Source organism: Leptodactylus fuscus, chromosome 1 (genome assembly GCF_031893055.1).
Source record: "Leptodactylus fuscus isolate aLepFus1 chromosome 1, aLepFus1.hap2, whole genome shotgun sequence".
NCBI classification, from domain to species: domain Eukaryota; kingdom Metazoa; phylum Chordata; class Amphibia; order Anura; family Leptodactylidae; genus Leptodactylus; species Leptodactylus fuscus.
The window spans coordinates 167,625,216-167,642,870 of NC_134265.1; the positions used below are offsets into that span (position 1 = coordinate 167,625,216).

A 17,655-nucleotide genomic window follows, 5' to 3' on the forward strand; every position below is an offset into this window, starting at 1 on the left:
GACACCTGTCAATGTAGCCTTGTAGCTGTTGCAAAACTACAACTCCCATACATTAAATATTTTACCAATTTTGCTGCATTTTTTCTCTTAGGGGGCGTTCACACTACCGTAGGTGTCCGACATGTAGTGTCCGCTCCTAGTGTCCGCTCCAAATCTGTCACGGACACTAGGAGCGGACACTAGATGTGTCCGTGACACCTGCCATTCACTTGAATGCATGCAGGGTTCCTCTGTCCGCTTGAGAAGTCGGACATCTTCTCTTGCGGACAGAGAAGGACGGGCACGGAGTGCAAAAGAACGCACCCGATGCCCATTCAAGTGAATGGCAGGTGTCACGGACACATCTAGTGTCCGCTCCTAGTGTCCGTGACAGATTTTGAGCGGACACTAGGAGCGGACACTACATGTCGGACACCGACGGTAGTGTGAACGCTCCCTTATCAGGAAAAATGAGTAAATAATAATAATAAACATACCACAGCTGGTATCTGTTGGGTTATTACATCACACACAACATCTTTTAACTTTTTTTTTTTAATGTAGATTGTGAGCCCCATATAGGGATCACAATGTACATTTATTTTCCCTATCATTGTGTCTTTGTAGAATGGGAGGAAATCCACGCAAACACGGGGAGAACATACAAATTCCTTGCAGATGTTGTTCCTGGCGAGATTCGAACTCAGGACTCCAGCGCTGCAAGGCTGCAGTGCTAACTACTGAGTCACCGTGTTGCCTCAATATCTTTTAGCTTTTTGTCCCAGTCCCCTGACTTCCAAGTCCTAATTCTAAATCCCATCTATAAGTAATAGGGAAAAAAAACCTCCTCCTTTTTCCCCCCAAAACCCACTTACCATTAGTCCCCACCCCATCCTGACCCGTGAAATTGTGAGACTCTAAACCAAAGGCCCCCCACTCCCATATACCCCATTTTAATAAAGAATAAAAGTGCTTTTTCTACATATACCTGGGGCTCTGAAAATTAAGGAAGGTATGGATTTTATTCTGCTAACAGCTGGGGGCAATGATAGACTCCCTTTAAATCAATACAGCCACACTGTCTCAATGAACGATCACACCTCTCACCCTACATATTCAAACACTTGCATGTTCATATCATTGGCACCTTGAATACATCTCCAGAATCCACCCTTTTCCCACTACTGAATTTAAAAAAAAAAAAAAAACTCATTGTCGCTCTGGTTCATTCTAGTCTTGACAATTCTAATCAGTCTGAACTCACAAATCTCCTCTACAATATGTCCTGTATATAGCAGCCTGACTCACCTTTCTGTTAAACCGATATAGCGATGCATCTATGTTATGTCAGTCACTGCAATAGGGTGCAATCCCCTCCACCACAAAATATAAAATATCACACTCCCAACATCTCCTCCCTTGTCACCATCTATCACCCTAACCATCTTCTTTGTTCTGCCAATGACCGTATCCTTCATTATCAGACTATCCCACTCCTGATTCCAATAATTTTCTCGAGCTGCATCAGTGCTCTGCAATGCTCTACCCCAGACAATCTGATTAAATCCCAACTACAGCAGCTTCAAACATGTCCTAAAATCACATCTGCTTAGGCAGGCTTATCACACTGTTCTACACTTACTCACTGTAAGCCAACATTTCTTATCCCAAGTTACCCTTTTCAATCTATTCCTCTGATCCTGACCCCTCCATCCAGTTCCTTTGCAATTATTATCTGGCTGGTGACGGGCTCATACAGCTTCAGTTATATGACTTTATTTATTAAAAGATGGCTAAACCAGTGTATCAAACAAGCACACTGAGCCCTTGTACCCCTCATTTCCTCAGATTGTAAGCTCTCGCAAGCAGGGCCTTCACTCCTATTGTTTGATGTAAAATTTTTGTCACATTCTAACATACCCACTGATTTTGTAAGTAGCTGCGGAATATGTTTACACAATATAAAAAAAAGAATTATTATAGTACTTTACACTGAATTGGAGCTAAGCCCTTTTTTTTTTTTTTGGTAGAGTTGGAAGGGACCTCAAGGGCCATCGGGTCCAACCCCCTGCGAGTGCAGGTTTTCCTAAATCATCCCAGCTATATGTTTATCCAGACTCCGCTTGAAGATTTCCATTGATGGAGCGCCCACCACCTCCCGTGGCAGCCTATTCCACTCTCTCACTACCCTCACTGTCAGAAAGTTTTTCCTAATGTCTAATCTGTATCTCTTTCCCTTTAGTTTCATCCCATTGCTTCTTGTACTTCCTTGTGCTAATGAGAATAGGGTAGATCCTTCTGCACTGTGACTACCTTTCAGATATTTGTAGACTGCTATTAAATCTCCCCTCAGCCTTCTCTTCTGCAAACTAAACAATCCCAGTTCTTTTAGCCGCTCCTCATAGGACATGGTTTGCAGACCTTCCACCATTTTGGTTGCTCTTCTCTGGACTTGCTCCAATATATCGATGTCTTTCTTGAATTGAGACGCCCAGAACTGTACACAGTATTCCAGGTGTGGTCTGACCAGGGAAGAGTAGAGCGGAATAATGACCTCTCTTGACCTAGATTCAATGCTTGTCTTAATACATCCCAGAATTTTATTCGCCTTTTTTGCAGCAGCACCGCACTGTTGGCTCATGTTGAATTTGTGATCTACTATTATGCCCAAGTCCTTTTCCCCTATGCTATCACTTAGTCCTATTCCTCCCATACTATATATGTTTTTTACATTTCTCCCAAACCTCCTATGATGTAATGCTAGTGCATGAAGCTGTTCTTTAGCCAGTAATGGCACTGTACAGAGGTAAGAAACAGGTAAACCCAATCTGTGTCTGCAAGATTTCTGCTAAACTGCAGAGAGATACCATATAGCAGCCAGTACTGTAGACAAAGCAAGGGATGAAACTTGGCCACGCAGCTTTATTATCTTTGGTTTTCAGGATCTAGTGGCCCTTTAAATTAACAGGTTAGGGGGCCTTCACACTGCCGCTGATGTCTGCCCAGGGGTGTCCGCTGTAAACTCTGGGGAAACTGGACAGCAGACGGCTGAGTGCACACTCAGCTCTGCTACATCTCTGGATGTAGTAAAACTCAGCGCACACTCAGCTCTGCTACATCTCGGGTGTAGCAGAGCTCAGCGCACGGCCGGCTCTGCTACATCTCTGGTGTAGCAGAGCTGGGCGCTCAACACTGCTACATCTGAGATCGGACCAGAATGGAGACTGCTGTGGACCGATCTTAGACTCCGCCTCCTCCGGCAGAACCAGCGTTGATTGGTCGAATGCTGTACTCTGTATGGCGTTCGGCCAATCAACGCTGGTCATGGCATTCCTATGGGAAAAAGTCAGCTCCCGCATATCCCTAGCTGACAGGGATCCCGACGAGATAGAGCCCCAAAGAGCTGTTTCAGTAACATTCCTACCTAAATAAAGGTAATCCCTAGCTAACCCTGCCAGTACATCTATCCCTGTCTCACAGTCAAATAGGTCACAGTCTCATATGACCCGGATATTAAATCCACTATTCGTATAAATTGGAGGTCACCTGATTTAGCTAGCCAATTACTTTTTCTTATTTTTTTTTTCAATGCCTCGGTTGTCGTAGTTCCTGTCCCACCTCCCCTGCACAGTTATTGGTGCAAAAAAAAAGCGCCAGGGAAGGTGGGAGGGGATACAAATTTTTAGTGTGTTAGCCTTGTGGTATTCGATTGTAATCGAATACCTCAAACGGCGTGATATTCGATCGGATATAAATTCGATCAAACATCGTTCGCTCATCTCTAATTTTTTGTGCCAATACGTTGCAACTTTTGCCTATTTCTGTCTGTACACCAGAGAACCTATGTTCCAAGGTAATTCATGCTCCCTCCCCATGTCACACACCTTCCCCCCCCCCCCCACAGACTTGCACCCTATAAGCCCTTAAATGGAGTCTAGCATTGCCGTTTTGCATTATTAAATAAGCCTATCTTAATGTAAACTTTAGAAAGGCTATTATAGACATAACTCTTCTTTTCTTCTCGGATCTGGCAGCTGTTTTTGAGAAAAAACGCTTTTATTTGTATGTCAATTAGTCTACATGGAGCACCAGAGCTCCGAGCATCAATGCGTCATCAACCTAGATGTTTGTTCACCGCCACCTTCTTGCTGGAAGATCCATGAGCAGCTAGTCCCGTTGGTGCATGCGCAAGATTTTATCGCTCCGACAGGACTTTGCTGCTCATGGAAGCAGTGAAGACTAAGTAGCATAAAAATAAAAGTGTTTTTTTTTCTGGAAAACGGCTGCAAGGATCAGAAAAGAAGAGGTATGCCTAGAATAGCTTTTCTAAAGGCTACATTAAGCTAAATGTATTTAAAAATGCAAAACTGCAGTGATAAATTCCCTTTAACTACTCTGCATGACACTTCCTCCTTCCCAAATGCTGACTTCCCCCACAGCCCACTAACTCATAGGGCTTCTTCTCAAAGACCTGCTCCTCAGGGCCCCATCTGACACTCTACACCCCCTACCCCTCTTCCACAACATGCAGGCTGCATTCCATGCCCCACAATCTCACAGATAACTTACTTGTCACTCCATCTCACAGACTGTATCCAATACCACTATCAAGAGCGTGACTACTGGGTAGCAGCTGCCACAGGGCCCGGAACATTAGGGGGCCCGGAACATTAGGGGGCCCGGCAGCAACTGCTACTGCTGTAGTTTTTTTTTTTTTAGTAACTCCAGCAGGTAACAAGTCCTATTTACTTAGCGATCCCGGCTCCTGCTCACGGCCGCTGACGCTCCCCCTTCTGCAGAGGCAGCTGTGAGCAGGAACCAGGATCGGTGAGGCCGCAGGCCGTCAATCCCCACAAACACAATCATTATACTCAGAGTTGTGAAGGAGTTGTAAGTAACAGCGTTTTTCATTTTTGTATCCTCCCTCTGAGAAGACCCCATAGTATAATAATTGTTCATGGATGTCCACAATGGGGCATAATACTGTGTGCAGGGGGCACTATGGAGCCTAATTGTGCACACAGGAATGTAAGGGGGGGGGGGAGGTCAGTGTTTTCGGGGAATGGGGTTCGTCACAGGGCCCCGCCATTCCTAGTTACACCTCTGACCACCATACAAACTGTATCACAAACAATGGCGGCACTAAAACCTTCCCACGTGGACTCTTTTCTATGGCTACCACACAGGTCCTACCCTGTGACAAAGATTGTATTGCATTTCACACATACACCCCAGTGTTATCCCTCTCTGAAACTACAGCTGACCTCTCAGGCTACATGCTATGGCCCTTCCTAAGCTTGAACCCCCAGCCCCCCCCCCCGTAGACTGTAGACCCCCTGTTTCCTACACAGACCTAAGCTCAAACGTACCATGACAACCCATCGCCCCTCCCCCATACGCACAGCAATGGTTTCCCTTCAGTACAAACAACACTCACACACAGGACTCATAACAACCAGCACGTTGCTCCACGCTCCTCCTATATCACGTAGCGACACGTGACCACGGGTATCACATGACCTGTGACGTCAGGTGTATTCACGCAATCTGCAGTGTAAGGTCTCCCATCTATGACCGGCTGGTCGCCTATGTGTAGGAGGTATGAGGGTACATGGCGCCGAGTATATACTGGTCACCTGTGAAGTGTCTGCGGGCTGGTCGCTGCTGTAAGAGCTATGTGTGTTGTATGCTGATGTGTGGTCAGATGTGCGAGGCTCTGACATGGCTGGAGAGATCCTTATCATGTCTGTGGCTAGATTGTATTGCTGCGATAACTGGCTGATAAGCAGATTACTGTACATCGAGGTCTGGGTGGCCGCACACAGTATGGGACCTCTAGTATCTGAAGAGGCGGCATCACCAACATAACCTATGGAGGCCACCGAGAGGTCTGCAGTGTGTGCTCAGTGCATGCTGCTGCTATTTCCAGGGTCTGGAGGACGCCAAGGTACATCGCTGTAGGCCTAATTCATACAGCTGTGATTGGACAGGGAAATACGGTTCATGTGGTGACCGTATTTGTTTACCCGACCAACTCCTGAATGGGACTCTTAGCATGATATTGGCATCATATACAACTAGCAGATGTTCATGCCCTGTGTAAATTACACCCTCATACAGTGCCTCATACAGGACCTTGTGTACCCAGAGTAAATAGTACTGCCATAGTACGGGCGTCTGACTTTCAGGGTCCTATTGTTTACTTCTGCTGTCTCTCCATGTTCTTGATAGTGGCATAGACTTGAATGGGACATCACCGCAGTACTCACAGCCACCACTATACATGAGTCCCCCTTTGACAACAAAGGATTATGTCCCGCCCTTCCTATTTCCGGTCGAAGATCTCTTTCCGGTTTTGAGAGTTTGCCATGTCTAGCAGGGGTATACATGAGTCCCCCTTTGACAACAATAACAAAGGATTAAGTCCCGCCCTTCCTATTTCCGGTCGAAGATCTCTTTCCGGTTTTGAGAGTTTGCCATGTCTAGCAGGGGTATAGGCATACTGTTTCGTGGTTACGACGAGCCTGCTGCAGAACCTCATTTGCTAAATGCTATACAGTATATATATTTATTTGCCAAATGCTATATATATGTATAGCATTCGGCAAATGAACACTGATTCTGCAGCAGGCACGTCCTTGCCACGGGCAGGCAAGAGTTTTTCTCATTGGAATGAATAGTCCGATGTTAGACTCCGCCTCCTCAGACGAGCCTCTGGCAGAACCAGCGTTGATTGGCCAAATCACTGGCCACTGGCCAATCAACGCTGGTCTATTCATTTCAATGAGAAAAAGTCAACTGGTAACAGCATACTTACCTGCTCGTAGCAAGGACGAGCCTGCTACACAATCAGCCTTCATTTGCCGAATGCTATACACTGTATAGCATTCAGAAAATGAGGTTCTGCAGCAGGCTCGTCGTAACCCGAGGACCATACCCTGAAGTACATACCCAGCCCTGGTTAATTCACTAAGGAACAGGAAGTCTTCTTGCCGCCCTTCCATTGCGCATGTGCCAACCGGAAGTTCGCAGGGGGACTCATGTATAGGCATACTGTTTCGTGGTTACGACGAGCCTGCTGCAGAACCTCATTTGCTGAGTGCTATACAGTATATATATTCATTTGCCGAATGCTATATATATGTATAGCATTCGGCAAATGAACACTGATTCTGCAGCAGGCACGTCCTTGCCACGGGCAGGCAAGAGTTTTTCTCATTGGAATAAATAGTCTGATGTTAGACTCCGCCTCCTCAGACGAGCCTCTGGCAGAACCAGCGTTGATTGGCCAAATCACTGGCCACTGGCCAATCAACGCTGGTCTATTCATTTCAATGAAAAAAAGTCAACTGGTAACAGCATACTTACCTGCTCGTAGCAAGGACGAGCCTGCTACACAATCAGCCTTCATTTGCCGAATGCTATACACTGTATAGCATTCAGAAAATGAGGTTCTGCAGCAGGCTCGTCGTAACCCGAGGACCATACCTGAAGTACATACCCAGCCCTGGTTAATTCACTAAGGAACCGGAAGTTTTCTTGCCGCCCTTCCATTGCGCATGCGTCAACCGGAAGTTCGCAGGGGGACTCATGTATTGAGAATGCAGCAAGTATACAGCGCAGTGCCTGGTGTATGAAACGGCTGGGAGCTGTATACCTGGAAAAACAGCTGATCTGCAAGTGTCCTGACAGTTTGGAACCCTGCCAATCTAAAATTGATTGTGTCTTAAAGGGTTTTTTTCCGGGCAAATTTTTTAAAAAATGTTTGTAAGTGCTATTAATGGGTTAATAAATGTACCCATAAACCTTTAGCAGTGTTTTGTGTGATTCTGCGTTTCTTTGGGAGTTCCTGGTATCTCCTGCATTTGTTTACAAGGTTCAGCTTCCTGCTATGTAACGTCCACATTAACCCCTCTCATCTCACTCCCATACACCATCTTCCTTGTCTTTCTAGCTATCCTGCCCACTACTAGCCCTACCTACTCAGCCCAACCCCATTATATACTTACCTCTCCTCCTGTGGGACAGCGCCTCCCCCTCTACTGATTCTGCAGCCGCACGCTCTTCTCCCAGTGCTGCTCTGTGCTCTGCAGTGACGATCCATCTCTACTGTGCAGGCATGGGAACTGTGCAGTAGAGGTGGATTATCGGTAGCAGTGCACACAGTAGCACTTGGAGAAGCGCGGCAGTCAGAAAAGAAGGAGGAGCCGTCCCGCAGGAAGAAGCCTGGAAGGTAAGTATGATGTAGAGGATTGAATAGTAGTGATAATCCAGAAACAGATTGTCTCCTGATAATCAGAAAATGTGGATAACTATACATTTTTGATTAATTATGTTATTTAGAAAGTAGGAGGGGGAGAGTAGATTGGTATAGGGCTTTCCAGTTATCCCAGACAACCCGTTTAAGGTAGCCCATCAATTTTGAAAAGCTGGATAAATCCTTTAAAGCAGGGGTGCTCACACTTTTTCAGCATGTGAGCTACTTTATAAACTGACCAAGGCAAAAGATCTACTACCCACTTCTTGTGGGCGGGGGTGGGCCTGTGAGTGGGGCGTGTGTGTGGGCGGGGGCGGGCGGAGCGTGAGAGCAGGAGACAGCGGCGTTATGTGGCCGCCCAGGGATCCCCAGTGTCTGCTTGTTCACAGCGCAGGCTGAGAGTTATCTCTGGACACTGGCTGGCTAGGGCTGCGGCAGCCCCGCCTGCCAGAGTCCGGAGATGACTCTCAGCCTGTGCTGTGAACAAGCAGCACCCCGGCTCCCTCCATCCCTAAGGGTGCATTCACACTACGGAACGCCAGCGTGTATCAGAGCCGTACACGCCGGCGTTACAGCAGGGCTGCCGGACACTTCCCATTCATTTCTATGGGAGCCGGCATGCGAGCGCTCCCCATAGAAATGAATGGACTGCTTTTTTCCATTCATTTCTATGGGGAGCGTTCGCATGCCGGCTCCCATAGAAATGAATGGGAAGTGTCCGGCAGCCCTGCTGTAACGCCGGCGTGTACGGCTCTGATACACGCTGGCGTTCCGTAGTGTGAATGCACCCTAAGAGCGGGGAGCGTGTCATCCCCCGGAGCTGCTGCTGCCCGGCCTGCCAGTGTCCGGAGATGACTCTCAGACTGCGCTGTGAACAAGCAGCACCCCGCCTCCCTCCAACCCTAAGAGCGGAGGGAGCGCGTCATCCCCCGGAGCTGCTGCTGCCTGGCCTGCAAGTATCCGGAGTGCTTGTTCACAGCGCAGGCTGAGAGTTGACTCTCAGCCTGCACTGTGAACAAGCAGACACCGGGGATCCCTGGCTGCATCCCGCGATCGACCGGTAGATCGCGATCGACGTATTGGGCACCCCTGCTTTAAAGGGTCAATTTTAGTTAGAACAAGTAACCTCCTTATTACAGTCTATCTCAGGCAGATCCTATTTCCAACCTGTTTCCATTCAAAGTGGAGTGAAAAACACCACAGTTCTTGTGGTTAGTGGTCGCCCCAGTGGTCAGACTCCTGTGAAGTCACAGTGAATGGGGAATAACTTGTGACCAGAAGCCATTTTATTCCGAACGTCATATTCCTACTATAACTAATAATACAATACAGAAAGCGTTATATTATAAATAAATATGGCTCTTTAGCGGTGGTCCTAGGAAACTGCAGCTGTGATCCCATTCACTTAAAGGGCCTCTATCAGCAAAATCATGCTGATAGAGCCCCACATATGCGTGCATAGCCTTTAAAAAGGCTATTCAGGCACCGTAAATGTTAAATTAAACAACCCCCCCGTTTTAAAATAATAACTTAAAAAAGAATGTGCTCTACTTACGGAACGTGCACCCTGGGCGGGCATTCAGGACGTGTCTTCATCTTCTTCCCCGCCTCTTCTTCCTCTGACGTCTTCAGGTCCCGTCCTCCGGCGCTTGCTCGCGGACACTGATAAAAAAAAAAATAGCCCGGGCGCATGCGCAGTAGCCGTAGTAGAAGCCGTGTGCTACTGCGCATGCGCCCGGGCTATTTTTTTTTTTATCAGTGACCACGAGCAAGCGCCGGAGGAAGATGGGACACGAAGACGTCAGAGGAAGAAGAGGCGGGGAAGAAGAAGACGGCGCACCCTGAATGCCCGCCCAGGGTGCACGTTCCGTAAGTAGAGAACATTCTTTTTTAAGTTATTGTTTTAAAACGGGGGGGGGGGGGGGGGGTAGTTTAATTCAACTTTTACAGTGCCTGAATAGCCTTTTTAAAGGCTATGCACGCATATGTGGGGCTCTATCAGCATGATTTTGCTGATAGAGCCCCTTTAAGCTGGAGCAGAGCTGCTTCTAACCATATAACATGTATACAGCTTATGGCAGCTGGATCAGCTAATTGGTCCAGGGTACAAGTGTTAGACCTCCACCAGTCAGATACTGGTGACCTATCCTGTGGGTAGGTCATTGGTTTTCAATAGAGATGAGCGAATATACTCGTTCGAATACCTCCGCCGCATAAACGTTTCTGGGGCATCTCATTTTTACTGCCCCTCCCATCTTCCCTGGCAAAGCAGTAATCTTTCCAGCATTTGGATAGAAGACAAGACAAAGCATTTTTTTTTATAGAAATTGGTACATTCCCTTTCATTCTTGCCAGTATTTTTTTTTTTTCTGTTCTGGTGCTGATAAATATTTCTTCAAAAATGCTAACACGTGAACTGCCCGCGCGGGTTTTGACACAGAGAGAGACGCGGTGAGCCGCGTCTCTCTCTTGTCAAAACCCGCCTGCCGCGACCATCGCGGTCGCGGCTTTCCCCTCCGCTGTCGGCTCAAATGAATGAGCCGACATAGGAGGGAGCTGCCGGGGGCGGAAGCCGCGCGGCTGAGCCCACGCGGCTTCCGCCTGAAGAAAGGGCATGTCCTTTCTTTTCTCCGCTAGCGGAAAAAAAAAACCCGGTGGTCTACATAGACCACCATTGTAAAGGGGCAGATTTTGAAGCGAAATCCGCTGTCAAAATCCGCCCCTTTGCCTACGTGTGAACTAGCCCTAATCCAGAATTTGAACTAAATTGTTGTGTGTTTCATTTCCTTAGGTAAAGTTTAGAGGTCTACCACTGGAGTGAAATATGGCAGCTCTTTGTCCTCCACCTTCTCCAGCTGTAGCCAAGACTCTGATTGCCATTGATGGTTACTCGCCACTTTTAGCTGCCACCTTTGCCTATTGGGACAACATTTTGGGACCTCGAGTAAGACACATCTGGTCCCCAAAGACTGATGAAGTTGTACTAAGCGATGGAGAGATTACATTCCTGGCAAATCACACTCTTAATGGCGAAATCTTGAGGAATGCAGAAAGTGGGGCCATTGATGTGAAATTTTTTGTACTTGCAGAAAAGGGAGTCATAATTGTGTCTCTTATATTTGATGGAAATTGGAATGGTGATCGGAGCACATATGGCCTCTCTATCATCCTGCCACAGACAGAACTATGCTTCTACCTGCCTCTACATAGGGTCTGTGTAGCTCGTCTTACACACATCATCAGGAAGGGACGAATATGGATGCACAAAGTAAGTGAACCTCAGTATGTGCCAACAATTACTTGACAAAATGGGTTTTTCAGGCACTCGGCCAATTTTCATATTATTGACCTGTCCTCATCATAAGTATCTTATTGATTATCAGACCCCGGCAATCAGTCAGCTGTTCTAGCTGCCTCTGAATGTCAGAAGCTGTAAAGGGACAGTGCTGGAAGCAGAAGGTACAGTCCACTATATAGTGGTTGTGCCAGGATACTGCAGCTTTGGTCCTATTCACTGTAGTAGTGGCAGAGCAGAAGCACTGAGGCAAGGATACTATACAGTACAAAGACCTCTGTACATGTAGCAGAACGTACTCTCAATGTTACTGTGTCCATGTGGCTACTGTAAAGTATACTGAATGCTGCTCAGGCAAGTTGGCTGCTTCATAATCATGTACAAAGAATTGAACATTCAATATTTTATAAGAATGAGGCAGTAATTGTGGCATTATACTATGTTGGAGGGCACTAAGAAGCTATATATTGTTTGGACGTCATTAATGTGGCATTCTACTATGTGGGGGGTTTAACGTGAAATTTTACTGTGCATGGGGAGCATTATACTGTGTGGGAGGCATTAAGGAGCATTATACTTTGTGGGAGCAATAATGGGGCATTACACTGTGTGTGGGGCATTAAGAACCCTTATACTGTGAGTGGGTGTACTAATAGCACTTTAGTGCCTCACACCACAGTATAATGCTCCATTAGTGGTGACCACATTATAATGAAGTATTAGTGCCTCCTTACAGTATGCTGCATAGTGCCCCCCCTTCCCCCGTATACACTGTATAAGCGTCCCAACAAACAGCTTTGATACTTTCCAATAGCAGCAGCAGGCCTCGACATTCGTATCTGTTGCCTGCGCAAGAGCACACTTGTGAAAGCAGCAGGGGCAATTAACAATCCCTATTGCCGATATTGTAAGGTTTAAGGGGGGCAGCATTCAGGTGATGAATATTTCCCTTGGCCACTGTCATATAGAAAGGTGGGCAGGCAGATTCATCTAACATTTAACTTCAGTGCATGTTAAAGCACTTCAGTGGAGCTGTCCAACATATGGGCCCAGTAGACCGCTCCTCCGAAACCAATACATCGCCTTCAGATTTCAGCAGAATTTGCCTAAAAAGAAAATCTTTGCTAGATTTGTGGCAAATCTGTACTGTGTGAACAGATGAAAGAAGCTATTAGTTGCAAAGATTATGGTCCCCATTTGTGCTTTAGCAGTATAGATTGTATGTAACTTCTATTCGTATGCACATTGTATGTGTCACACGCTATTCTTTGTAATGAGGTCCTAGCACACTTTGAGCTACCTAAGGGTGATTTTAGAGGTGGTGGATATACTGTAGACTACAGATCCACTGCACTTACAGTACAATACATGCCATTCATGTATAGTGAATCAGTTCCATGAGGAGAAAGAAAATGTACTGGATTTTCAGATCAGCAGCATACAGAGATATTTAAAGAGGACCTTTCACCACCTCCTTTACAACATTGAATAGGTCTAGCCCCACGTTCCGTTCCCAAGCAATCATTGCTTTTAGTTTTGGTGCCTGATCTGCTATTTAGGCGCTCATTCTGAAGGGCGGTATCAGGTAGAAGTAGGCAAGGAGTCTGATTCTGACACTGGCTGCCTCTGAATCGCACCCCCTGCCTGACACTGCCCTTCTGACACTATAGAGCTTACATGGCACATCAGACATCAAAACTAACTGCACTTGTTGCTTGGGAGCGGTGGGGACTTGAGAAAAAAAACTCCAGCTGTGTTGGAATCTTTAGGACGGTGCCTATTCACATGCTGAGAACTAGAATTAGTGTGGAGGTGGTAGAAGGTCTTTAAAGAGGACCTTTCACCATTTTGCCCACAGGCAGTTCTATTTACTGCCGGAAAGCTGACAGTGTGCTGAGTTCAGCGCACTGTCGGCTTTCCCGATGTGGACCCGGTGTGAAGAGCTTACGGTCCGGTACCGTAGCTCTTCTATGGTCAGAAGGGCGTTTCTGACAGTTAGCCAGAGACGTCCTTCTTCACAGCACAGCCAATTGCGCTGTACTGTGAGAGCCGGGAGGAACGCCCCCTCCATCTGCTCGCAGTACTCGTCCATAGACGAGCATTATCAGGGAGGGAGGGGGGAGTTCCTCCCGGCTCTCACAGCACAGCGCGATTGGCTGTGCTGTGAAGAAGGACGTCTCTGACTGAGTGTCAGAAATGCCCTTCTGACCATAGAAGAGCTACGGGACCGTAAGCTCTTCACACCGGGCCCACATCGGGAAAGCCGACAATGTGCTGAACTCAGCGCACTGTCAGCTTTCCGGCAGTATATAGGACTGCCTGTCGGCAAAATGGTGAAAGGTCCTCTTTAAACAGAAATTTCAACTGTTAAGTGTATTGGGGTAAAATCCATGTTAAGTCTACAGCAAATTCCAAATGAAATATTTTTCCACTACTGTTTATCACCATATGTAGTTTGTCTCTTGGTTTTATGCCTCATCACTTAGATGGCATAATAATGATGATTTTTTTTGTTGTTGTTGTTCATAAATGAATAATGTCTTGTAAAAAGACAGAATATTCTGTTAATGTGGTTTTTTTTTTTTCTTTTCTTACTCTGAAGATTCATATATATTCATATTCTGTTCTGTGGTCATAACGCAGTCACTCTCCAACCCTTTCCCTCTATCTCTGTGCAGGGCCAGAGCATCATTTCCATGTTGACTGGAGAAGTTATCCCTATTATGGAGCTGCTGTCATCTATGAAGTCGCATGGCGTTCCTGAAGAAATAGATGTAAGCCTTTAAACCTGGCTGTATGAGGAGAAAGTCTCTAAATCCATTTGTCAGCTCAGTGAATAATGTATTCTGGTGTCACCTCATCCATTTGTCATTCCTTAAGAAGAGCTGAAGAATATAGCTCTCTGCTGCCCTCTGCTTTGTCTCCTGCTATGCAGAAAAAAAGCTGCATCAACTGCTAGCTCTGGGGAATATAATATACATATATACATACTTTCTAATGCTAGCTGAAATAACCAGTTAATTTTTCTTTTTCATCTTTCCATCTACACTGTACTGCTATTTTTTTGGGAGGTATTTTGAACCTGATATCCCCTTTAAATTAATACTCTATGGTCTTGCAGTCTTGTAGATAACTAGTCAGTATAGGTTGTTAGGGGTTAAAACTGGCCAAAGACATTAGATGATCATTGGCAGATCCACCATTAAAGGGATTCTTTCATTAGAATCCTGTTTTAAGCTAAACTCACGTCAGACTAGCCTTAAGAAAGGCTACCTTTAGATGTCTTCTCCGCGCCACCGTTCCTTAGATATCCTGGCTTTTGTCCATATGCTAATTAGTTCTTTCGCAGCACTGGGGGCGGTCCCCTGCACTCAAACAATACTGGGCGTGTCCCCAGTGCCGTGAGAAAACTATCCAGCGCCGCTTTCTTGTTGTTTACCACCTCTACCTCTTCTTCCTTGTCCCATCAATGTCTTCTTCAAAAAGCGCCGACTGCGCATGTCTGTTGCCATTTTCCTGTGGCAGAAAAGGGAGAGGCCACAGGAAAATGGCCGACGGACATGTGCAGTCGGCTATTTTCCTGTGGCTGAACAGGAAAGGAGAGGCGGCAAACAGAAGAATGCAGCTCTGGATAGTTCTCTCACAGTACAGGGGATGCCTCCAGTGCTGTTTGTGCGCTGGGGACCTCCCTCAGTGCTGCGAGAAAGCTAATTAGCATATGGACGAACACCGGGATATCTAAGGAAAGGCTTCGCTGAGAAGACATCTAAAGGTAGGGGAAGAAGTCTTAAGATTATTTCGACGTGGGTTTAGCTAAAAACAGGATTCTAATGATAGAATCCCTTTAATCTAATGTATTGTATATGGGGGGGAAAATGTGACTTTAGATGTTGGGTGGGATTAGATATCTAGTGCTTTAAAAAAAAAAAAAAAATTCTGTGTGATGCTACATTCATATCTGCACTTTGATTTCCGTTCTTCTAGTCCATTGGAGGACCAGAAGAACCGAAAAACTGACAATGGATCCTGAAAATGGCACACAAATGAGATCCATTGTTGTCTGTCAGGTGTCCTCAGGGAAAACACAGAAGAAGACTGATGACTTGATGCAGAATACATGAATACATTTATTTAAGTAGTAGTTGTTGGAATTGTATGAAGGATCATATATGTGAGTGATTACAATAATATTAGAGTGAAAGAATACATTTAATGTGGAAAACTGTACAATTGTGAGGAGGTTCCAGCATCCTGTTCTTCAGCCTAGAGCTTGGATACAAGATGAGATACAGTTATGCATGGAGGCGTACAGGCTCTATATTGGATCCTATGGCATATTTCCCTGCAAATATTGTAAATGTGCCTGTAAATTCTGCATGCTCAAAGTTTGCATCGCAGGACCTCCTGCAGATGACCATTTTGTATATCTGAGGCCAACCCCCCCCCCCCCCCAAACCATATCCTATCCCTCCAGACAGCCCTTGCCTATTCACTTTCTATACATTGCCAGTACAGATCTTCACGCAGCAAGATCACCGGAGCTCGCTGGTATGTATGAGATCGGACCTTCTGAAGGCTCCTTAGCTTGGTCAAGGAAAATAACTATTTAGACTTGCCTGTGGTAGTCCTCAGTAAGTCCTATATTGATTCCACCGTAGACTATCTATCTAAAAGTTTTTAAACCTATTAAGAGAAAACATGACAAAAAAATCAAATTGGGAAATTCACCCAAAAGTGATGATCTGATCTGTCGTAGGAACTTGACCAAAAATCTCAACGATAGCTTTAGTGACCTCAGACCTAAGCTGGTCTCTAACTGTAGAGCAGTGTTTAAAAGGTTTATACTGCGACAGTCTCTTTTGTTTGGGATATTAGTTGTGGTCCATAGTGACAGACTTCACCAGTGTGTTCTTCAGATGACTCTTATAGTACAGTGCAAAAGTTTATAACAGGTATAGAAAAAAAAAAAATCAGTGAAGCATGAATTTTTTCCAACATACAAGTGTTAATTTTGTTTAGTGACAAAATTAAACTTTTAAGTTAACGAACAAAATAGAAATCTAAATCACACCAACATTTGGTGTGACCTCCCTTTGAAGAAAGAGTCCGGGAAGTGATAATTTGGCCCCCATAAAGGCTTGATCTCAACATCCTCAAGTCTGTCTGGGATTACATGAAGAGACAGAAGTATTTGAGCATATCTACATCCACAGAACATCTTTGGTTAGTTCTCAAAGCCATATGGAACAACCTCCCTACTGAGTTCCTTTAAAACCTGTGTTCACATGTACCTAGAAGCATTGATGCGGTTTTGAAGGCAAAAGGCGGCCTCACCAAATATTGATTTTATTTAGATTTCTCTACTGTTGACTCACTTCACATTTTGTTAATTTACAAAAATAAACTCGAGTATAAGCCAAATTGTTCAGCAGTTTTTGTGCTGAAAAAGCCCCCCTCGGCTTATACTTGAGTCAGCAAAAAAAAAAAATATTTTTTTTTTTTTTTTTAAGGAGGGGGGAGGGGGTCTATGACCAGCCACAATGTCAATGTATAGAATCTCCCATAGAATAGTGGGGAAAAAAAGAAGCTTTAAAAAAAAGTTGTAAATCCCTCCTTTCCCTAGAATACATACAAAAGTAGAAAATTACTATGAAACACATACACATTAGGTGTCCCTGTGTCTGAAAGTGCCTGGTCTACTGAATATAGGGGATCTGCAGTGCTCCTGTTCTGTCGGGAAGGGGTTCATAGGAGCACTGCAGATACCCTATATTCAGCCAGGCTGAATTCCAAGTGTGGGGGGGAAGAAAAAACTCAGTCCTCAAGCTCAGGGAAGGGGCAGACAGACAACCAAAACACCCCCTCCCCTTCCCCTTTCCCAGCATCTACTGCACCCAAAAATTCTGACCATTTTAATTTTTGGAATTTTCCAGTAGCTGCTGCATTTTCCCCCTAGGCTTATACTCGAGTCAATAAGTTTTCCCAGTTTTTTGTGGTAAAATTAGGGGCCTCGACTTAAATTCGGGTCGACTTATACTCGAGTATATACGGTATTTTGAGAGCATTTTTTTTCTTTGCAGTATTTTGTCCGCACCTACATAAGACTGTTTCAGAATATATATCA

At 45.5% G+C, this 17,655-nt stretch overlaps 1 protein-coding gene across 2 annotated transcripts in view; it reads left to right on the plus strand.

The window, feature by feature from the left end:
• The first annotated feature begins 5,508 nt into the window (after nucleotides 1–5,508).
• The window catches only part of C9orf72 (C9orf72-SMCR8 complex subunit), a 40,522-nt gene continuing 28,375 nt past the window's right edge, over nucleotides 5,509–17,655 (plus strand). The window contains exons 1-3 of one of the 2 annotated variants that reach the window (XM_075279548.1): nucleotides 5,509–5,578; nucleotides 11,028–11,504; nucleotides 14,210–14,305. In XM_075279548.1, the coding sequence (XP_075135649.1) occupies nucleotides 11,061–11,504; nucleotides 14,210–14,305 (540 nt within the window). In that variant the 5' untranslated portion in view covers nucleotides 5,509–5,578; nucleotides 11,028–11,060. Of the gene's footprint in view, nucleotides 5,646–11,027; nucleotides 11,505–14,209; nucleotides 14,306–17,655 lie in introns of both variants that reach the window. The other variant, XM_075279539.1, reaches the window with a different exon arrangement.